Below are 24,418 nucleotides of genomic sequence, written 5' to 3'. Positions count from 1 at the left end.
TGTTAGCTTTTCAGATGGCGTAAGATTTAATAAGAGGACTCATAAGTGGGTAAACAAGCAAACCGCAAAATCTATATCATCAGTTTACACTAGGGGGAGATCGGGCATGGCGGAACTGAAATCCCCAACATAGTTCTGTTAATGTTGCACGCAAATTACTAATAAGCGAATATACGTGAAAAATTATGAATACTTTCGTCATGTGTGAATGTGTGCTAGCCTCACACGTGTTGAATACAAATATATATCTATATAATACAGAACATGTGTATATGTTTAGATGACTGATGAGATAGATACCTTGATGAATAGATACAATTGTTGTAATCATAGTATGGGCGGCAGTTCTCTGGTTGAAACAATATCCTTGTATATGTATTATAATTTAACATAGCTATAATTATCTATCTGAAACAGCTAATAAGGGCTTAATTATCTCTAGGGTTTACAGCGACTGTTTCCAAATGAAATTACAGGGCACGTGATTACAGTTGCCATGACTAGGACTCGTGCTGTGAAATCTTTGGATCTTAGACACATCGGACTGCCACGGAAATATGGAGAAATTAAGATTAATGAAATTGTGAAGCCCTCTAGCGTAGTTTTAGAACGCTGGCAAATTAATGTATCTTCGTCTAAGATTTTACTAACAAAATTTAAAATCACTGTCACCATTAAAGACCTTTATAAATCACGTTTCCTTTAAATACAGAACTAGTTATTAGTGAAACTAGCGGATTTAAAGTCTCAGCCATCTTTTATTTCAGAATTAATGTTTGGGCTAAATAATGGAAGTTGTATTTCGTATTTGTATTAACGTTATAAAATATACGTTTAAATACCTTTTTACATACGCTTGTACTCTTCAATAGCTCAGGGCTAAAGCACTAAAAACAAAGTTTTGATACCCGTGGAGAGCTTAGGACAGTATATACATAATTTATAAGTAATTATATTTATTCATTTTATGTTTTCTTGTTGATTACAATAACTTCATAGTTGTTGTTTTTTTCTGAAGATATTTAAATTAATAGAATATTGAAGCGAATTATGAATTCAACAAAACTCCCGATTATGATTTTATTTTTAAAAAAAAAAACAAAAAAATACTTCCAAGGTTATCGACGTTTCACTTATTTGCAATGAACAATTTTAGACCTTCTAAGACAACGGTTTGTTTGGAATTTCGCGCAAAGCTACACGAGGGTTATCTGCGCTAGCCGTCCTTAATTTAGCAGTGCAAGACCAGAGGAAAGACAGTTAGTTATCACCAACCACCTCCAACTCTTGGGTTACTTTTTTACCAACGAATAGTGGGATTGACCGTCACATTATAATGCTCCCACGGCTGAAATGGAGAGCATATTCGGTGTGACGGAGACTCGAACCCGCGACCCTCAGAATACGAGTTGAGTCCCTTAACCATCTGGCCATGCCGGGCCTAAGATAACGGGTATCGCAACTGTCAACAATATAGAGAAATAAATACATTTTAATTGTAATGCACCAGTTACCATTACGACCATTATTTTTCAGTTTTCAAAATTATTCTTCAATGAAGATTTTTATTTCCATCTTGTTTTAACTGTGGTTCTACCTCTTTCACTGATTATAAAAAAAAGTTTGAAAAAAGTGTATTCTTTGCGTATGAAACTTACCATTTAGTACATGAAAAATACATGTGTGCAAATAATGTGCAAAAAGAAGTCTGATCACTGAAATAATTTGTATTCCAAACATGTTCAAAATCTATTCCTTTTTTAGGTCTTGAATATTTTGAGAACATCGTGTATAAGAATATAGCATAATGAAATTTTCTGATTTTGTAAATATTCACGCAAAATTTGGGTTGTAGTCCTTAAAGTGATGTATTAAAACATGCTTTCTGTACAGGGTTCACCGAATGCTTTCTAACTGGGAATGAAAGAAAGAAAGAACAACCGTTTGTTTAGTAAACCAAAACTACAAGTTATATAACGTCTTTATCTTAATAATTTCTTTTTTGACGTAGGAGGGCGTTTCAGTGTTCTTTCCCATGGGGAGCTTCATATCCGGAATACCACAGATGAAGATGGATTCAAAGGCTACTTCTGTCGTACCACTCATCTACTAAGTGGAAAATCCCAGCTAAGCCTAAATTCAGGAACGCTAGTAATAACAGGTAAATACTAATTGAATATCTTTGCATTTTAACTTTTATTTAGGAATGTTTAAAAATAGTGTAAACCTGAACAAAATGTAGTTTTTTAAAAGTTTTTAAATGTTTATTGTTTGTGGGCTCTAACATTTTATCAGTTGCCAAACGCTTATCTTTACCTTCGTAAGAACCCTTCCCTCAGTTTGGTTTATTTGGAATTTCGCGCAAAGTTACATTAGAGCTATCTACGCTAGCTGTCCCTAATTTAGCAGTGTAAAACTAGAGGGAAGGCAACTAGTCATCACTACCCACCGCCAACTCTTGGGCTACTCTTTCACCAACGAATAGTGAGATTGACCGTAACTTATAACGTCCTCACGGCTGAAAGTACCCTTACCAGTAATAAATCCGCAGGATTATGACGCTAAAGTCTGGTTTTACTACCCGTGATGAGCAGAACACAGATATCCCATAATATAGCTTTGTGCTTGAGATCAACCAAATCAAACCACACCTATAAAGATATTGATAGGATATACGTTTAATAATTGTTAATAAATAAATATATCCAACATCTATGCATGCTCTTTACATTCCTATATTCACTTACACAACCGTCTTCAAACATGTGATCAGCTATCGATCAGTAACCATTTTTTCTTTGTGAATCTGACGATGACTGAGAAGGTCGAAACGTTGTTCGCTCCTCTACATAGTGCTTTCTCTATCCATACCAGCCGTTTTTATATATATAATATTCTCGTCATCACGGATTAAGAAACAATATTTCTGTACGAATCAATCAAGCTACCTTTTTGTTTTATCATCACATAATTTGATAAGTTCTGTTTTCATGACATTCATCATGTTTATTGTACCCAAAATTTACATTATGATAAGAAAAAATAAGTTAAATTTACTTCGTTCCATAATTTTTGGAATGTATATATATATCACACCTCTATATATCGTAATTCTTTAAATTATGTTTTTTTTCTTCGTTATAGTAATGGTTTAAGAGACAATTTTTCTCAATGCGCATCTACGATATGGTAACTCTAAAAACCAATATGCGAAAGTATATCAGAATGTACCATTTTATGTTAACTACACTACATTTGCTGTCTCTAGTACCGACGAGGCCGGCATGGCCAGGTGGTTAAGGCACTCGACTCCTAGTTTGAGGGTCGCGGGTTCGAATCCCCGTTACACCAAACATGCTTGCCCTTTCAGCCGTGGGAGCGTTATAATGGCACGACTAATCCCAATATTCGTTGGTAAAAGAGTAATCCAAGAGTTGGCGGTGAGTGGTATTAACTAACTGCTCTCTTATTAGTCAGTTCAAAGTTAGTGACGGCAAGCGCAGATAGACCTCGAGTAGTCTTCGAACAAACAAAACTTCTAAAAAAAATACGGGGGATAAAACAGAAGGTTTATCTTATATTCTGGTGCTGTGTTTTTCAATGAAGAGTGGCTGTTTTTCAATTAAATCATTAACAAAATCTTAAACTTGTTTATTACCTCTCAAATCATAACTGTAATATTTAAAAGTAACCTATGATATGATTTAATCTCGTCCACAGAGCCACAGATTAACCAGACGCCACGACTTTTAGAGACTAGGACCGTGTACAATGTTGAAGGGGGAAAACCAGTTGAACTTACTTGTGCAGTGGCCCAAGCTTATCCACTTCCAACTTACAAGTGAATCACAATATTCTATCTTTTATTTGTATTTCCTTTATTTACTTGTCCATAGATGTTATTTTACATATATATATATATATATAATGCACAGTTGATTTTTGCTTTCAAACATTATTATTTTTTACTTTTCTTTCTCTCTAAATATTAAATAATAGTCATAATAATTAGGTTATTATTTCTAATAAATATCTATTCACTTATGATCATATCTTTACGTTTTGAAATGGAAACATGTATTCTTAATTTTAATATAAATTTTATTATGTTACTATTGGAATATTAAAGAAACACCAATGCAACTCTCGTTTAGAATAATAGTATTTATAAACAAGATAATTCTGTCAATAGTAAGATATTATATAGGTCATTAGGTTTAGTACCCTTGTATTTACTAGGGCCAATAATTCGTTTTATTTCACGTTTTTAAAATTTACGTAGTAGAATGAATATGTTATCATTTCGGACAAAACGATACCATTTCGAAAACAAGTTTAGCTGAATTTTTATCGGTTTTAATTAATCAGTGAGTTTTATTTTTATTTTTTAAACTATGAAAAACGTCTACTTGAGTAGTAAAATCATAAATACAGTTTATATATTTATTGGTGATAAATAAACACTTGTTAACACTTTCTATAAATAACTTTACTGAGCGTCAACAAACTGTTTTTGTTAGCCTCTATTTTGCTTTTCTCAGGTTATCAAACTTTAAAAATTGTTGTGAAAAACACAATTATTTCATTATTCTGGTTAGGTTTTAAATGCTTCGTTAACAAAGGTTAACAGTGAGCAGTGAGGATAGGGCTCACGTATTAATACAATATTATGTGATGTGGTATGTTTTTCTTTAGGTTTTTCCACGCCTAATTATTCTCATAATATACGATTGATCATGTTAAAGTAACGTTACATTACAGGAATTTGCTAATTTAAAAGGACGTGGCAACTTGAACGTAGAACAAACAGCGGTTAAGTAGTACTTAAACTAAAGATCTCCAATCATGACTTATGACTATAGTCCAGGTCATCGAGGCAGACTGAGGACGTTGGATGCATTGGTTAACATGAAAGAATAATTCGTATCGGGATACTAATTATAAAATCGAGCAGACTCTTTCCTATTGTTACCAGTTTGAAGTCCATGAAAAAAAATTCAAGTGATGCATTAATAAAGAAAAAACATTATAATTGGTGCCAACGATGCTCGTTCATCTCAGCGCAAATATAAAGATATCCACGTATTACAACAATGAGTGATAACATACTATTTTAAACTTGTTTTTAAATAAAGGAAAATGCTTGATTGGGCTTTTATTACATTCCAAAGTGTCACAAATGGGGGATAATGACACGAAACGCAATTGGCGCTACAAAACTCGCCAGTTAACAGTAAAATATCTTTCAGTTATCTTATCAGTTGCTCGGCAGTAGTTACACTCCTGTTGTTTCTAACAGATGTAAAATAGATGACAGCTGCCACACTGTCAGATACTGGTCATCTGTTTTCTTCTAAATCAGCTACTGAGTTTCATCATTAACATTTGGATTATATTAATACAAATGTGATAGTTTATCTTGTTTTCCCTTTTGTTTGGTAATTTCTCACATACAGATAATTGTTGTAATTCAAGTATAAATCTAATCTGGCGATTAATCACTTTTGTTTATTGTATTTTATGTTTGACTTTGGAACGAAGCAGTCTGATTACATTAATATCAAAATAAAACTAGGCTCTTTTTTTCTCCTTTTTTGCTTCATTAAAGAATTAGTTCTAAAGCAAAAGGTGCTTATTAGGACCTAGTAATTCGTCATGTCAGATAATGAACGCGCGTTAACCCAATACATCCAGTTGTATCACGTGCATGGCTAAGCATGACCATGAGAACCTGGTAAAGTTTATTTGTAGAATTTGGTTTCATTTGTTTTGAATTTCGCGCAAAGCTACACGAGGGCTATCTGCGCTAACCGTCCCTAATTTAGCAGTGTAAGATTAGAGGGAAGACAGCTAGTCCTCACCACCCGCCGCCAACTCTTGGGCTTCTCTTTTACCAACGAAGAGCGGGATTGGCTGTCATATTATAACGTCCTCACGGCTGAAACGGCGAGCTTGTTTGGTGTGAAGGGGATTCAAACCCGCGTGTTTGTAGGGTGAAAAAAGATATGTACTTAATTTAGGTTATTTATATCAACTTGAAAAGTTGTATCTGAGTACTTTTATTGTAGACCAAATATGAAAATAATTCCTAATCAAAAGAAAACAGAAAGAGAGTCTAAATGTTATAGCGTTTTGTAATCCGCATCTCATGGGTGGAAACGTGTATAAGTTATACATGTTGTTTATGTATACATGTATATCTTTGTGTGTGTGTGTATGTATTAGTGAACAAATAATTATAATTTACAAATAACTGCTGATGAACTGTGGGATTAAATCAGTTTTGATAAGTACCCGTAATCATTAATTTTTAATTATTCAAGTCAAATTTTTTGCCTTCGACAAGAACATTTTATTCTACATAAAAAGTTTCTAACTTACATTAATTAGTGTATTTGCTTTCTTCTCGTTAGCTGGTACAAGAAAGAAGGTACGAAACTCATTCCTGTTTCAGCCAGTGAAAATGTAATACTAGCAAGTGGCTCCCTCTTTATTCGGAAAACCATCATCAAGGATGGTGGGACGTATGTATGTTTGGTGAAAAACAACATAGGGCAAAAAAGAATGGAGACACATTTAACAGTCACAGGTAGTTTTTCTCTTTATATGATAAAAAAGCACAATAATTACATCGTGTTTGTTTATCTTATAACTTCAGTTTCAGAAATATAAGTGATTTACTGTGAGATTTAAAAATAGCATGCGTATTTGGTTTAAAAAAACAATTAAAAGTGCTAAACGGAACCCGAGTTTCGATACTTCTGATGGGCAGAGTACAGATAGCTCATTGTGTAACTTTGTGTTTAATTACAAACAAACAGACCATAATTTAGTTTTACAACCATTGATCATTTTAAATAAGATTTTAGGCTTGGTGAAAAAATGTATAACTCCAATAAGCCCAATCGAATGTGTTATTCGTATTATTTTTACAACAAATAAATAAATAAATAAAACTGCTATTTTTTTCTCCTTGCTGAATTACAGCAATTCTGTGTTATTCTATCTTAGTTCCGTTAAAAGCAAGGTTTGCTCCAGAGAGACTCCTTGTCGACGCTGGAAGAACCGCAATTCTTACTTGTAACGTGTCGGGATTTCCAGTAGACTCAGTAAAGTGGGTTAAAGATCAGCGACCTCTGACGCCTGATGGAATGAAGTTTCGTCTTCTAACTCGTAGTTCGCTTCAAATATCATCTGTTGGACGTGAAGATAAAGGCGTTTACCAGTGTTACGTTACCAATAAAGACGACTCTGCACAAGCGGCATTAGAATTGGTGTTAGGAGGTAACTTGTTTTTGAGCACTTTTAAGTATCAACATTCTACACGAGGATCTAGACATCACTTGTTAAGATGTTTATCAAAGACGAAAATAACAACTCTGAATAAAAAGGTAAAAAAAAAACAACTCTTGGGGCATCATTCTTTATTGGTTTATATCCACTCCTTCTGGGACCCGTTATGACCAAGTGGTTAAGGCGTTCGAATCCCCGTCATATCAAATATGCTCGCCCTTTAAACCATAGGGGCATCACAATATACAATCAATCTCACTATTCGTTGGTAAAATAGGAGCCCAAAAGTTGGCGGTGGGTGGTAATGATTAGCTGCCTTTTCTTTAGTCTTACACTACTAAATTAGAGACGGATACGCAGACAGCCCTCGTGTAGCTTTGCTCAAAATTCATAAACAAACAAACACTCATTCTGGACAATATGGACTTTTAAAGCTCACCAGTATTATGAATGCATCAGCATCGTATTACAAGGAACTCTTAAACATTTGAAACTCCAGAAAAGACCAGAAAAGTATATAAAGACAAACATAATCTGCTATCGACGTACGTATTTGGTTAATGGGTGATTGTAAGAAGACGTAAAAAAATTAACTTTTATTATTTCAACAATACTTTTCTTTAACAATAAGTTTTACTGTGTAATATGTTAATAGCACTCTGTACAAATGCACGTCACAGATTCAAATATAATTTATTATTCAAACCATTTGAAGCTCTTTATTGTCAATTTCAGTTTGTGTGCTCAGTGAACTTTCCTGAAGAAGCTGTGTAACGAAACGTTTAATTAAATGAGAAACTAAGTTTTAGTGTTATAAGGGCGTTTATTTTTGGTATTAATATGCCTTCTGTAAACTAGTATGCACTAAAGAAATCAAATATGTAGTTTCAGTATTGTGCTAGGCCTTACTAATAACGTCGACGTCATTTTACTAAAAACTTCCAAGTGTTTGTAGTTTGGTGTAATGTTGTTGCTACTAGAGGGAACTAAGACAGTTTTAGACTTTTCTGTCGCGTATTACAAATGCGTGCAGATATAGCAAGCTCAGTGAGGAAAAAGATATCTAGTGAAAAAAAAACGCGAAGTTAGCCAACGTGTGATTGATTAACCCTAAATGGTGATTTCTATAGCGTGTCTCCCAGCTGTATTGTAAGAACAGAGACAGGAATAATGATTTGTCTTGTCAGTTAGGTTCTAAAGTAACTGAACCACCCTGTGTGGACTTCTGAGACAATTATTTAAAGCACTGAATACCGCTGTAACCAACAAAAATTAAGTGAATTTAAGTCAGAAAAAGGTGTTAGTTTATGTGAAGTTAGACTTAGTAATTGTTAGTTTAGCTCTAACGGGCGTTAAGTTAAAGTAAGTTTCACAGTTTGACATAGATAAGGAAAAATAATTTGTTCTATCAAAGGGTATTCTAAAATAACTGAACCTGCATGTGTGTACTTTGACGAAAATGAGATAATTGTATAAAGTTTTGAATACATATGCGGTGGTCAATGAAGTTACATAATAAAATTATTTACTGGTAATATTTTGATAACCGAAGCAAAAAAAAGAAAGAATTATTTGGAGTTTTAGGTACAACTATGACATTCTATAGTGTAAAGAATTTTTGTAATAATGTTTGACTTGTTTTAAATGTGTACTATGTTTTGAAATAAGTGGATTGTGTGCTATCCTTTTATTGTTCGAATTAATCGCCAACAAATCGCAGGACCCTACTGTAAAAGCCTAGATATATAAAAATCTAACAGTGTGAATGAACATTTTGATACTTGCCGTAATGCACAGTCTTCAATTTTACAACTTTTCAAACCGTCTCCAAACTATGAAATAAAGTGGGAAGTGAAACTAAGGTTCGTCATAAATTTCATCCAGTCAACACTTGTTATACATATTAGGATTGTGTTCATTTTTACATATTAATTATAAAATTTCATATTTTAATTTATTTTTGATTTCTATCTTTACCCCTCCTCTGTAGCTCAGGGTAAATCGGAAGAATTGCAAAACGTTAGAAACCAGGTTTTGATATCCCTGGTTGGCGTAGTACAGATAAGTCGTTGTCTAGCGTTGCGCTTTAGAACAAACAAACAAAAATTTGTAACTTCATTCGTGACGTCATGTTTACAACAATTACGTGTCTAAAGAGTCAACATTCTATGAAAAAGGTTAAATTAAAGAAATAAAAGATTTATCCAATTGCTATTAACAGAATAATTTTTGTGTATTTCATTTGTACTGGGCCTGGCATGGCCTAGCGCGTTAAGGCGTGCGCTTTGTAATCTGAGGGTCGCGCCCGAGTCGCGCCAAACATGCTCGCCCTCCCAGGCGTAGGGGCGTTATAATGTGCGGTCAATCCCACTATTCGTTGGTAAAAGAGTAGCCCAAGAGTTGGCGGTGGGTGGTGATGACTAGCTGCCTTCCCTCTAGTCTTACACTGCTAAATTAGGGACGGCTAGCACAGATAGCCCTTGAGTAGCTTTGTGCGAAATTACAAAAACCAAACCAATCATTTGTACTGTACGTCGTAACCTTTCACTATATGTATAATATAAGGTATCTATATGTATTTCATTTCAGAAACTGCCCCAGTACTACTGGAGACATTCCCTGACCAGACCCTCAATCCAGGACGTAGCGTGTCTTTACACTGTACTGCATCAGGAACTCCACTTCCTCAGGTTACGTGGGCTCTGGATGGATACTACGTACCAGACAATGACCGCGTACGCATAGGAGATTATGTCAGTCGCAGTGGAAATGTAGTTAGTTTCGTCAATATTAGCAACGTTCAAGTCCAAGATGGAGGAGCGTACGAGTGCACCGCCGAAAATGATGTTGGCAAAATACGTCACTCCGCCCGTCTGAACGTCTTTGGAAACCCTCTGGTGAAAAATATGCCAGCCAAAGTTGTAGTGTCGGGTGAAACGAGTTACCTCCATTGTCGAGTTGCTGGGTACCCAATTGATCAAATAACCTGGGAAAAAGGTGGGACTAAAAACATCAGTTCGATTCTTAATTCGAGTAATATTTAAAAGCACACAACTCGAATTTCAAAAATGATTTTGTTTATCCTCATTCACGCACAACTCGAATTTCAAAAGTGGTTTTGTTCATCCTTATTCACACACAACTCGAATTTCAAAAGTGGTTTTGTTTATCCTTATTCACACACAACTCGAATTTCAAAAGTGGTTTTGTTTATCCTTATTCACACACAACTCGAATTTCAAAAGTGGTCTTGTTTATACATATTCACACATAACTCGAATTTCAAAAGTGGTTTTGTTTGTCCATATTCACACACAACTCCAATTTCAAAAGTGGTCTTGTTTATTCTTATTCACACATAACTCGAATTTTAAAAGTTGCCTTGTTTATCCTTATTCACACACAACTCGAATTTCAAAAATGGTTTTGTTTATCCTTATTCACACACAACTCGAATTTCAAAAGTTGTCTTGTTTATCCTTATTCACGCACAACTCGAATTTCAAAAGTTGTCTTGTTTATCCTTATTCACACAAACTCGAATTTCAAAAGTGGTTTTGTTCATCCTTATTCACACACAACTCGAATTTCAAACGTGGTTTTGTTTATCTTTATTCACACACAACTCGAATTTCAAAAGTGGTTTTGTTTATCTCTATTCACACACAACTCGAATTTCAAAAGTGGTCTTGTTTATTTCTATTCACACACAACTTGAATTTTAAAACTGGTTTCGATCCTATTCATACTTCGCATAGTCCTAAAAAAATGTTGCAATAATGGCTTTGTCTCACAAAAAAGTTCGTGTCATGGATTTTTTTTTTTCCATTAATGTGTACATTTAACAAAATACCCACACGGGTTGTAACCGTAACTGTGTGACGTTTACAGAACGAGTTTAATTTCAAATGATAAAGTGGTTATTTATAACTTTAAGTTAGGATTAACGCACTCATAGTTTGCTCACAAGATCTTACATTACAAGAAAGTCTTACAGTTTACAACTTGACGACTGAAATTTAACTGTCATGACGATTCTCCTGGCCTATCAGAGTAGACGATTGGCTGTGGTTGCTTGTTATTAACCACAAGGTTACACAAAGGACTATCTGTGCTCTGTCCACCACAGCTATCGAAACTCAGCTTCTAGCAGTATAAGTCTGCAGACATACGTCTCAGCTAGATGTACGGTACTACAAAGCACCATAATAAATAAACTATATAGAAACACAAGAAGTGGCAGCATAATTGCAGTCGATCCTTGAACGAAGATCCCTGAACATGAAGTACAAAATATAGATATTAAAAATATCCGTTATGTATTGTATGCTGTATAATATTAGCGAGAATATTTCCATTTTTATTTTATTTTTTGCAAAATATTGACACTTCCCCATTATATTTACGAGAAACCTGATAGATTTTAGTTCACCTTGAATTTTGTTCAAAGCTACACGAGGGCTATCTGCTCTAACTGTTCCTAAGTTAGCAACAGCAGGCTAGAGAGAAGACAGCTAGTTAACACCACCCACCGCCATCTCTTGGGTTAGTTTTTACCAACGAATAATGGGATTGGCCGTCACATCGTAACGCTACCACGCCAAAAAGAGGGTGAATGATTTATGTGACAGGATTCGAACCTGAGACTCGTAGGTTGCGAGTCTAGCTCTCTAACCACCAGCCATGCCAATTCACCAGTGGTTGTTCCTTTGACATTAAGTGTTATAGATTGACATTCATTGTTTTGCAATCTCGTAACTTGAGATTCTGTCTTTTTATACACAAGACGTTTTAAGGTGATTTTTATCCGCATACGTAGAACTATTAAGAATACTCATCGTTGATGATACTAGTTTATTCTTGTGAATTGTTTAGCCAATAACCTACCCACAAATTTCCAAAATTAATCTAAATCCCAGTATATCATCTGTTTGACTTCTTGTTACCGAGTTATATCAGTTTCGAAGAATTACACACTCATCAGCAACCCTGGATAAAAGCAAATGAACATAATAAGACCAGACTTTGCAAATATATACACAGATGAAATTGAAGAAGAAAGATGAACACGTTCTTACTGAATATGAAAGTCCTTATAAAATACTCCTTTGACTCTTCCACTCAACAGAGGTCACTGTCTTTCACACCTGCTGCTCTCCTCCAATCATCTTTATTCATTGTCAGGTTTTGGCAGTTCCTTTTTCGTCTTTTTTTTTAAATTCCTTCCTTCCAACACTTTACTGGTCTTCTGTGTCCTCTCTTAACAGCTACTTAATGCACTCCGTATTACTGGTTCTTCTCTTGACGTGACCAGACCAGCTTCTGGTTTTGCTTCTCTTGCCTTTCACTCTATTTCATGGACTCATTGATTTCCTTTTTCGTTCTCATCATGTGATTTTTTCCATATTCATTTTGTAAAGTTTTAAGACGCGGATTGCAAACCTTTACGACAACCACGCCTCCGATTTGGGACCTGCCATGACGAACTTGTCTTTATAAAGTACTAAAGCTACATAAAGAAAGAGGAATACTACAGTAACTGTTAATGACATGAATATTTTTAGAGAATATTAAAGTTTTATATTTTTAAGTTTAAGATTACCGTTTTTCATTTTTTATGATACTCCATCAAAGTGTGAATTAATTCTTGGAAATGCTCATGCTGTTTAGCGTCTCAGGTATATTATAGAACCGGAGAGACTCTAATATACCACTATATATAGATGTTCCTTACGAAATAACTTGTTTCTTGCGTGTTTTATTTGAAATGTCACTTAATTTATTTGAATAAATCAGTTTAGAAATATATATAGTATTTAACAACAAACAAAATTAAACCACGTTATTTAATAGGCTCCAATACCATGTGCGTTAGCTCAGAACTGCAGTTTTGAGAAATAGTTGCTTTCATAAGTTCTGACAGTTGGATATGAAATGATAGAGTTACCAGTTATGCTTTTATGTTTCTATAAAGAGATGATTGTCACATGTACTTTTTGTATAATACCGCTGAAAAATATTTTCACAGTGAAGTAAGTCTTTAATTTTTAGAAATTATAATACGACAGGATGAAAGTAGCATTTTTAAAGGAATTCAACTATCATCAGTTCATTGTTAGTAAAGCAGTTGTTACCTTTCATAAATACACTGATAATTATCTATGTCTGTTTTTAGTAAATATAATTTATTATGTGGTTAACATTCAAAAATGAACTATACAAATATTTGCAGCTAGTATAATTTTGTTTAAAGAAAATTGTTTTTTTAAACTAGATGGTCGCCAACTTCCATTTAACCGTCGCCAAAAGGTTTTCTCAAATGGAACCATTATGATTAAAGAATTCCAAAAGACAAAGGACGATGGTATATACACCTGTATGGCTACTAATGACAAACGAAAGAGCGCCTCTGGCGACGTTCATGTTAAGGTCAAAGGTTAGTCTTCAGAAAAATAAATCATTCGCATACAAACACAAAAAAGTGAATTGTAAGTTAACAAAAACGTTGTGTTATTTCACATCGAAAATTTTGTTCTTAAACGCACAATCGTGTAAACCATAGCACTAGTTTCATGTGTTTTCTTACACTACAAACGATATGCGATTTTCAGTTTAAAAATGTGATTATTGTTGTGTTACGAAGTCACATTTCATAGTTTATACGTAAACTGAATAAAGCTAACACATCTGCGTGTTTTTCTTTGTTACTCCTGAACGATTGTATTGTTTCAAACTCGAACTTGTGTTGTTTTTATTCAAATAACAGGGTTGAATTCTATATAACACACGTTGTATTGTTTTATAATATTTTTTGACTCTACAGTGTAGTGTCGCTATTTTCATTTTTACTGATTAGTTTCATGATAAAAAATTTTGAGATAATTTTACAAGTGGCAATTATTGGTAATATAAAAATCAAAGCATCTTAGTGGGAAATTAAACTTTTTTCCAATAGGATCTCTACAGTTTATTTGTTTTAATATAATATAAATTTAACTTGTAAAAAACATTGTTTTAACACTTGTTTTTTGTGCTTTAGATGCTAGAAAGTGAGAACAAATTTAAATATTTTTATGACATTGAACATCAAAGGGAAGGTAGTTATTTAGTGAGAGAACTTGATATAGGTGTAATGTAAATACTTATCTGTTGCAGTAAAGCCTCTGGTTTTACCCTTCGTGTTCCCCGAGAATGTGGAACGTGGGATGAAGTTAAGTGCTGTATGCTCTGTGGCGGTTGGAGATCCTCCAATCAACGTCTCTTGGATCAAAGACGGAACAACGTTGTTGTCGAGCGGGGATATTTCCGTTAAGACTTTGGCTGAAGATGCTGTTCTCTTGTCCATTGAAAACGTAGGACTTCAACACAGTGGAGATTATACCTGCTTAGCCAGGAACGAAGCTGGAGATGTGAATATTACTCGTTCACTGGTTGTTCACGGTATGGAACAGTGAATAGTTACAAAATTAAATAAAACACTTGAACTTCACGATAACAGTACCAAAAGCTAACTGTTTTACTGTTATGTTAATTTCGAAGGGTAGCGAGTGCTGATAAAATAACTCGATACATTAGTTGTAGAACCAAAAATACAATATTATTGGAAACTTTGGTATGGTTTTAGCAAGACAAATATGCAGTGGGAAGCATAGTAAGACCAGTTAATACAAACATTCACAGTGGATTGGATGATATTTGATATGGACAAGGTCTTAATACAGAGAATGCCCTGGGTGAAGAAACCCACCCTATCTTCCCAGCAGTACCACATGATAACCACATTGCGTATCCTTCAAATATGAAAGTATAGATTGAAGAATAATGTGTCAGAATGCCTGTCTTAGAAAATTAGGTAGTGAGTCTTCCATGTCAAATGCTTCTCATGGACTATAAAGTCCATGACTGCCATCTTAGGTAATCGACTAGACTACGAATGTTGGCTAATTGAACCAAAGTCTAGTTCACAACCATTTTAATCTCGTCAGAAGAACAGGACACCAGTCAGATGGTGTAGATACCAGAGGGCAATCTGAAGGCAGCAAGTATGTGGAAAAGTTGAGCCAAAGTTTGAAGCAATACAATTACAATCTAGATCAGAGGAATACAACACTCATCCTTTAAGTTTAATTATCAATTAGGTTTTTATAGTTGGGCTACTAACCATAACAAAACTATACATATATTTGTTTGCAAATATTCCAAAACCTCTGTTAATTTCTGAAGTACTTTACGACCTTAATGATATACACCATTTAGGTACTTTACGGTATAACTGATGTCACATTTAGGTACTTTTTGGTGTAACTGATGCACCACTGAGGTATTTTATGGTGCAACTAATGCCCAATTAAGGTATATTATGGTGCAACTGATGCACCATTAAGTTACTTTTTGGTACTTTATGGTGTAACCAATGCATCATCAGTTTTGCATGGCGTTGTCTCCATTATGCACCTTTATCTTCATATTTAATATAGCTGTGAAGCAGTGTTTTTATGACACCTATATACAGTTGTCACACAGTACCGTAATGGAAAAATTATTCAATGCATTAGACACTAAAAAAAAAACTAGTGATGTCATGAAAGTAACGATATATTTTACATCAAAGAGTTTCTTCAATCAGTTCAAGTTAAATATTGTATTAATCATATAATGATGGATTGCAAATTATATGCTCTCGGAAAAACCGATTTATTAGTAGTTATACTGTTTTAATTAATGTAAAAAGAAAAAAAATATTGTAAACTCTGTGCTTTAAAATCATTATTTCTCTCAACTTAATGGCTATTTTGGGCATTTTTTTTTTGTAAAACGGTCTAATATCAGTCTAGTTTTATTATTATGGAAAGGAATGTTTAAGTTCTTTAGAAAGCTTTCCAGGGCTGTGATGACTGCTTTCTTGCTATGAAGACAATGCGAATAATATGCCAAAGAGATAAATCCTTATGGACCATCGTGGAATAACAAGAGATTTCGTGAAGCTTATATTATTAATTGGGAGAGTGAAGATACAGTAGAAGCTATACTCAACAATATAACAAGAATGAATTTATTAGGCACCATTGACTGAGATGAAAAGTCTTGTGTTTCTTATGGTTATATTATTCATTCATGAAAGACAAGACTTATTAGTAAGTAAGGAAAGGTTTTTTAAAAAAGTGTAAAACTACATCAAAAGGAGATTGTTCTGGATTAAACGATGTTTGAAAAAAATATCAAACTATAAAAAAAATGTCTAGCGTAGTTTAGGTGGTGGCTGGTTATGCTGCAGGTTTATTTTAATAATTTCTTGATTAGACTCAGCGTAGTTCAGTAAAGGTCATCTTCCTGAATCGATATGTTTGTTCAAATTCTTATCTGCTCTGTTTGCTTAAGTTAATCAGTTTGTTGAGTAGAGTAGAGCTCTGTAGATGATAGGTGCTTATTTAAGGAGTAATGTCTTAGTTCTTTTCTTCCTTAGTTCAACCTTTGGACACTGTGTGGTAGCGTACTCGGTGAAAGGAAACGCGTGTAATAAATACAAAGTAAATAAAGTTCGAAATTAGTAAAAGAAAGAGATTTTTTCTGGACTGGACAAACGTTTGTTTTCTGTAGTAGTTAAGAGTTGTGTAGATTGAATGTTATAGTGGTTGAAGATGTGCTAGTTTACTTCTTACAGTAATAGACCTGATTATATTTAGTATTTATACTAAATAATATTTATACTAAGTTTTACTTTACATATAGCTGAGACCTGAACTGGTTTGCAATATTCGACACTGAGCATACTTACTCAATATACCTATCCAGACAGAATCCATTTCACTCTTTCTAGTGATTGAGAACTGATTTATAGTTTACAATATTCGACACTGAGTACGTTTATTCTACACATCGATCCAGAGAGGCTCCACTTTACACTTTGCGCTCTCGTTCAGTGGACATTTTAATCTAAGAGGATAAATTTGTTAAATCTAAATTAAAATAAAAAACACCCACATTTCTCTGGTGGTCCCATTTCAGGTAAGTCTGTCAAAAAATGTTTGAATAACTAACCACCTAACTCTCATGAAAACTGACACATAAACACTCATAACATAGCACATTATTTCACCAACTGACACACAAACACTTGTAAAATAGCACATTATTTTACCAACTAGCACACAAACACTTGTAAAATAGCACATTATATTACCAACTGACACACAGACATTTGTAAAATAGCACATTTCTTCACCTACTGACAAACAAACACTTATGCTGTAGTATATTATTATATCGAGCTCGGCTATCTTCTTCATACTGTTTCCAATATTTTGAAAATTTCCAACTTAAAGAAATGTATTTTTTTCCTAATACATTTTTTACTTTCTTTGTATCTAGTTCCACCATCATGGCGGATAGAACCAAAAGATGCCAGTGTAATTGTTGGACAAAGTGTCACCTTAGACTGTCAGGCAGATGGATATCCTCAACCCAGGGTTCGTTGGGAGAAAGCAGAAGGTAGATAAAAACTTCAAATTTGGAACATTTACTGTTGTATAAATAAATATATAGATATCTGTGTGGACTGTAGTGAATAGTAATAATAATTAGAACCTTCTAACTCATTACTAAAGTGGAAGTATCTGAGACCAGAATAAAACATCACCAGTGAAACACATTTTATTATATAATAGAGAACCATAATACTATTTTAATCTTTAATAATATTTTAACTATATGTACTTAGAGGAATATAATTTTAACGACTGTGCATGGATGTTTCTACAGCACATTCAGATCGGTCTTGAATTTTCAAAAAAAAATTCAGTAACTCTCTTTTATAGTTAAAGGCTTTTTTCTCTTTTATTTGATCAATAAGAATCTAAGGCCGGAGGCAAAACTTCTTATCATTAGGTCAATCCTCATTTTCACACTCTTACACTAAATATAAGACCGGATGCAAAACTTTTTCTCATTAGGTTAATCCTCATTTTCCACACCCTTACATTAGATATAAGACCGGATGCAAAACTTCTTATCATTAGGTTTATCCTCATTTTTCACACTGTTACATTAAATGTAAATGGAGGTCTGTGCTCACGTGATGAAAGGCGATCCTTCCAGTTCATAAGGGGTGTTTACCACAAACACGAACTCGGCAATGTATAATTCATGTAATACTTTCATTCTGCCCTTTCGGTATCCGGAGACTTCCTCAATCAGAAAACTGTTTCTACATAATTTGTATGTTAACCTGATTCTGGTCTACTGAATGGCCTCTTATAAGTTTTGTTGACTCAGAGATTTAGGAAAGTTGCATTGACACAATGTTTATTCGAACTTTTCTCTTAAAATAAAAGTACGGAATGCGAGTATGAAGGTCCAAGATTTAAACCATTAATATGCTACAATGCACACTTTAAAATGACGATCCATTTTGCTATTCCGTTCGGCGTAATTATGTAGAGGCGGGTGCTTCTGTCTGTTTTCTTCTCTCCAGTCAATAATTAATTAGGAAACAGCTCTATATATGCCTTAACCTACGGGTTTATGAGTTGATCGTTTCTCCAATATATCGCGCAAGGTGCTATTCATATGTTCAGGTTTCAGAATTTTCGTGTAAAGCTACACAAATGCTATATGCGCATGGTAATCGCTAAAACTTAACAGCACACATTGCTAACTCTTGGTCTACTCTCATCTGGCCCCAAGGCACAGGATGCGTTTTCTGTATCAAGAGGATGCGATCCATGGATACTCGGTTTCATAGTCCGTACACGCTATTCATTAAGTCACTTTTGACTCTAAGTTCCAAATACCATTACCTAAATAAAACAAAACTAACAATTGTTCATATCTAACAGCTTGAGGCCCGGCACGGCAAGGTGGTTAATGCGCTCGACTCGTAATCCGATGCTCTCGGGTTCGAATCCCCATCACACCAAACATGCTCGTCCTTGCAACTGTGGGGGCGTTATAATGTGACGGTCAATCCCACTATTCGTTGGTAAAAGAGTAACCCAAGAGTTGGCGGTGGGTGGTGGTGATGACTAGCTGCCTTCCCTCTAGTCTTACACTGCTAAATTAGGGACGGCTAGAGCAAATAGGCCTCGTGTAGCCTTGGCCTTGCGCGAAATTCAAAACAAAGGAAGAAACAACCTAACAACTTAGATGAAATGACACTGCTGACCTCTACCGGCACAATAATCAGTATTTTTCGTTTCCCTTTTCTGAGATTTGCAAAGACGAAAACCATAACGTGATTTGAACAACAATTAATCTTCTCAGCTGGAAACTACTTAAACTTAAACAGTTGATTTATTTACTTCTAATTAACACGTGAAGAACAGCAGTATTTTTGGTTGTCTATTAAGTGATAAAGCTTGTCCAAAGTCTGTTATAGCGCAATAATACAAAATAAGAAATCCATCAAAGATTTATTATTTTTGTAAGTAATAACCAATAATCACAGTGACTTGGCTACGACTTTGAAATACCTCTCATTTGGCTAGCACGTGGTCGGTCTTAGTGACTGCTAAATGCTAAATAAACATAACAAAAAATTATTTTAACCACTCGCATCACTATACAGTAATGTGTTGTCTATCACTCAGTCAGTAGATACTAAAATGAAGTCATGTAAGAGACGCTAAACGTTGCAACTTGTACTGTGATGACTTCAGTAAAAAGTGTGTATGCCGTGAATCATGCGAAGAATTATGCACTCTGTAGGCTAAAACACACATGAACTTCCAAAGCAAGAACTGAAAACAAAAATATTTGTTACTCTTAATTTTGATTTTACTCTTGAAGCAGAACTCTTTTTAGTCCACTGCAGAAGTTACATTGTTTATCACCATTACCCAGTCACAAGTAAAAATTGTTGGATTTTGAATTGTTATGAATTTCGCGTTAAATTACGAAAGGAATATTTGCGCTAGCCGTCCCTAATTTAGCAGTGTAAGACTAGAGGCAAGGCAGCTAGTCATCACCACCCACCGCCAACTCTTGGACTACTCTTTTAACAACGAATAGTCCGATTAACCGTCACATTAAAACACCCCCACGGCTGAAAGGGCGACCATGTTTGGTGTGACGGGGATTTGAACTCGCGACCCTCGGGTTACGAGTCAAGTGTTTTAATCACCTGGCCATGCTGGGCCAACCTTGTTGGAATCATCCGTGACAATGTAAATGACAATCCATGATGACTGGATGTTTTTCCGTCAAAGTTAGAAAGTTAAGCTCTTGTCATCAGCTGGAGGGGACAGCAGTAAGTATACGGGGGTCAGAACACTAATATTCGGGGTTGGAATACCCGCCGTGAAAAAATCAGATTGAGCTTGGACGATTTGGTTTTTTTTAAAAGAACCAGTACAAATCGTATTAGCATCGTACCCAACGGTTAATTAGAATGGTACAGCATAACATTATATCACAGTTAGATGACAGATATCAAACTTTTCAAAGATTCAAGTTATTTAAGAAGATTCTGCGTTACGTAATATGTCTTCTTTTCTTCTAAGTAGTTTTGATATAGACAAGGAAGTTAAAGGCAGTATGAGAATTATTATGACAGACGTGATATAATTTTACGTGATGCTTTTATGTGGAATGTTAGTAATTACACGATATCTTAAGACGTCGTATGACATTATTTCATGTCAGACTCTCCACTACCACAACAATTTGTACTGCTTTATACATATATAGTCGGTATTCTTAAGACAGCTAACAGCATCTTGCTTCAGAAATACTTAAATGTTACAATTCACGTGAAAAATAAAACAAACAATGAATTTTAAATTAATTTAAAGAATTGGGTCACATTTCATAACGATAGTTATATTTGTATAAAAAGTATAGAACATTTCCTATTAAATATTTTGGAAGTAAAAGTTAATCTAATTTTCATTGAAGTCAACATAATTATCAAAATCCAACAGCAGACTTTTCTGATCATAGAGTGGATAGCTATACAGCAGCGCCCCCTGTATTTCAGTACTTTCTCATCAAATGTTTTAATACTGAAAGTAATTTACTTTTAAGTGACACGTGAAAAAAGAGGGTTAAGAACTCGAATACCTTTTTTAACGCTATTTTGATCCAAACATTGAAACGGTTGATTTTCATGTGTTCGATCTTTTGAGATTACCATTGAAACAGTCGATTTTGACAAGTACGACATAATGCGACTACATCCCTATTACCACTAGAAAGGTTAATTTTCATAGATGCGGCCTCTAGTGATCACTACCATACTACCATTTAAATGATTGATTTACACAGGTGCGGCATCTAGTGATTACCACTCTATTACCACAAGCTACCATCACCAAATTTTTGAAAATGGCTCACTCGTCATCCAGGATGTAGCGAAAGAAGACGAAAGTTACTATTTGTGCCAAGCGACGAATGGAATTGGTTCTGAAGTGAGCGGAGTTATCTTGTTAACAGTACATGGTAAGTTCACTTTGAAGAAGTCCTGTTAACAGTACCCGATAGATTAACTTGAAAGAAATCCTGTTAACAGTACGTGATAAATAAACTTTGAAGAAGTCCTGTTAACAGTACCTGATAGATTAGCTTTGAAGAAGTCCTGTTAACAGTACCTGATAGATTAACTTTAAAGAAATCCTGTTAACAGTACCTGATAGATTAACTTTAAAGAAATCCTGTTAACAGTACCTGATAGATTAACTTTAAAGAAATCCTGTTAACAGTACCTGATAGATTAACTTTAAAGAAATCCTGTTAACAATACCTGATAGATTAACTTTAAAAAAATCGTGCTAACGGTATCTGATAGATTAACTTTAAAGAAATCGTGCTAACGGTATCTGATAGATCAACTTTGAAGAAGTCCTGTTAACAGTACCTGATAGATTAACTTTGAAGAAGTCCTATTAACAGTACCTGATAGATTAATTTTAAAGAAATCCTGTTAACAATACCTGATAGATTAACTTTAAAGAAATCGTGCTAACGGTATCTGATAGATTAACTTTAAAGAAATCGTGCTAACGGTATCTGATAGATCAACTTTGAAGAAGTCCTGTTAACAGTACCTGATAGATTAACTTTGAAGAAGTCCTATTAACAGTACCTGATAGATTAACTTTGAAGAAGTCCTATTAACAGTACGTGATAAATCAACTATGAAGAAGTCCTGTTAACAGTACCTGATAGATTAACTTTGAAGAATTTCTGTTAACAATACCTGATATATTAACTTTGAAGAAGTCCTATTTACAGTACGTGATAAATCAACTTTTGAAGAAGTCCTGTTAACAGTACCTGATAGATTAATTTTGAATTAGTCCAGCACATTAATATTATTTATCAGAGATGTTGAATTATCCCAATATATCATCAGATTTGCCGAGTTGGCTCCGTAACATTTTATACTTCCAAACATTTTTTAGTTGGTCCGGTATAATTATGATTACGAGATACATTGAGTTGGACAAGTAAATACATAGTAATCAAGTTCAGATGAATGTTTTAACCTAACAGACTTTCTAGAAGTTATGATAATGTATTTTTGTGTAGAGTTACTCGCGTTGTTTCTTGTATAGGTGAAATAAAGTTATTGACTGTTGTAGTCACAACTCTAATGAGTGTTTAATATAAAACTTAATGATGAGCCGTAAAATAACGCTGTTCAGTTTCAGTTTCGTTCATCATATGGAATAGAAAAGAATCTTGAGATATAATTATGTCATGATGAACCATAATAGTAGTCGGTTTAATAACATATGAAAACTTACAGTTGATCCACTGAGATCACTTAGCCAAGGCCCGGCATGGCCAGGTGGATTAAGGCGTTCGACTTGTAATCTGAGGGTCGCGGGTTCGAATCCCCGTCACACCAATCATGCTCGTCCTTTCAATCATGGGGGCGTTATAATGATACGGTCAATCCCACTAGTCGATGGTAAAAGAGTAGCCCAAGAGTTGGTGGTGGGAAATGATGACTAACTGCCTTCCCTGTAATTTTACACTGCAAAATTAGGGACGGGTAGCGCAGAGAGCCCTCGAATAGCTTTGCGCGAAATTCAAAAACGAACAAACACTTAGCCAATATGACGTATGTTTAAGCTAAATATACCAAACATACAAATAACTCATCGATATTAACTGACATATTATCAGAAACGACAAGGAACTTAACAAATTTCAGTCACTATAATTTCATATCTTAGGCCTTTAGCCAAGGATACTTTATTTTATTTTTTAATATGCTTGTTTCAAGTGTATAGGGCAAAGCTACACGAAGAGCTAGCTATCCGCATGTATCTCTTGAGCTACTTTTATCTCGCTGAACAGTAAAATTTGAAAGTCATTCTTATGGCGAACTCACGGCTCTAACGTTCAGTGCGAACTGAACTATGGAATACACAATCTGGGTACTCTACTAAATCCCTCTGGTCCATTTCACGGTGTACACTAGTAGCAAGTGTGGGCGAACTAGACTTTTATTTAAAAGATGTCCTGTTTTAAAAACATCCTTTATTGGAAACTATTCATGTTTATAAATAACAACAAACTGTGTTGGAGATATGCCAATTTAAATCCAAAAGATTGAATCCTCATTACAAGCAGATCAAAGTTCATATTGTATTTGGCGTTTTACAGGGAATAATTAATGAAAACATTCTCTGTTTCAGTTGCTCCCAAGTTTCGCAGCAGATTCCAGACTCAAATGGCCCAGAAAAATGAATCTGTCTTCCTGGACTGTAGCGTAACAGGAGATTATCCGATCCAGATGACTTGGTCACGTGATAAACAACCAATTGCATTTGACTTTGATCCCAGGTGAGTAGAAAAAATTATTGTTATTGTTTGAACGTAAGCACAAAGCTACACAATGGACTACCTGTACTTTGCTTTGTCCACCACAGGTATCGAAACCCGGTTTCTAGAGTTGTAAGTCCGCAGACATACCACTGTGGCAATGGGAGACAAGAAGTACTTATATATTGTTTTTCTGATTTTATCCAAGAGAAATCGATGATCCTGATGTCTTTATTTTTTTCTCTACTGACATTTGCAATTGAGATACACTGAAGGCAATTCTAGTTCTAGTCGACTGAATACAAAGCAAATTAATGAAGATGATAGATATATTTAAACGTAACAAATCAATGTATAT

At 34.5% G+C, this 24,418-nt stretch overlaps 1 protein-coding gene across 4 annotated transcripts in view; it reads left to right on the top strand.

The window, feature by feature from the left end:
- LOC143243021 (cell adhesion molecule Dscam1-like) overlaps positions 1–24,418 on the top strand; it is a 115,797-nt gene that overhangs the window by 45,934 nt on the left and 45,445 nt on the right. For all 4 annotated transcript variants that reach the window (XM_076486661.1, XM_076486659.1, XM_076486667.1 and 1 more), the window contains exons 4-13: positions 2,012–2,161; positions 3,721–3,841; positions 6,414–6,589; positions 7,012–7,284; positions 9,883–10,290; positions 13,568–13,729; positions 14,449–14,733; positions 17,662–17,781; positions 21,553–21,726; positions 23,934–24,081. In XM_076486661.1, coding sequence (XP_076342776.1) covers positions 2,012–2,161; positions 3,721–3,841; positions 6,414–6,589; positions 7,012–7,284; positions 9,883–10,290; positions 13,568–13,729; positions 14,449–14,733; positions 17,662–17,781; positions 21,553–21,726; positions 23,934–24,081 — 2,017 coding nt within the window. The remainder of the gene's footprint in view (positions 1–2,011; positions 2,162–3,720; positions 3,842–6,413; positions 6,590–7,011; positions 7,285–9,882; positions 10,291–13,567; positions 13,730–14,448; positions 14,734–17,661; positions 17,782–21,552; positions 21,727–23,933; positions 24,082–24,418) is intronic.

The sequence above is a fragment of the Tachypleus tridentatus genome, chromosome 2, assembly GCF_004210375.1.
Source record: "Tachypleus tridentatus isolate NWPU-2018 chromosome 2, ASM421037v1, whole genome shotgun sequence".
In the NCBI taxonomy this organism is placed as follows: domain Eukaryota; kingdom Metazoa; phylum Arthropoda; class Merostomata; order Xiphosura; family Limulidae; genus Tachypleus; species Tachypleus tridentatus.
The sequence above is the reverse complement of the archived record's forward strand: the minus strand, read 5'-3'. Positions and strand labels throughout refer to the sequence as shown.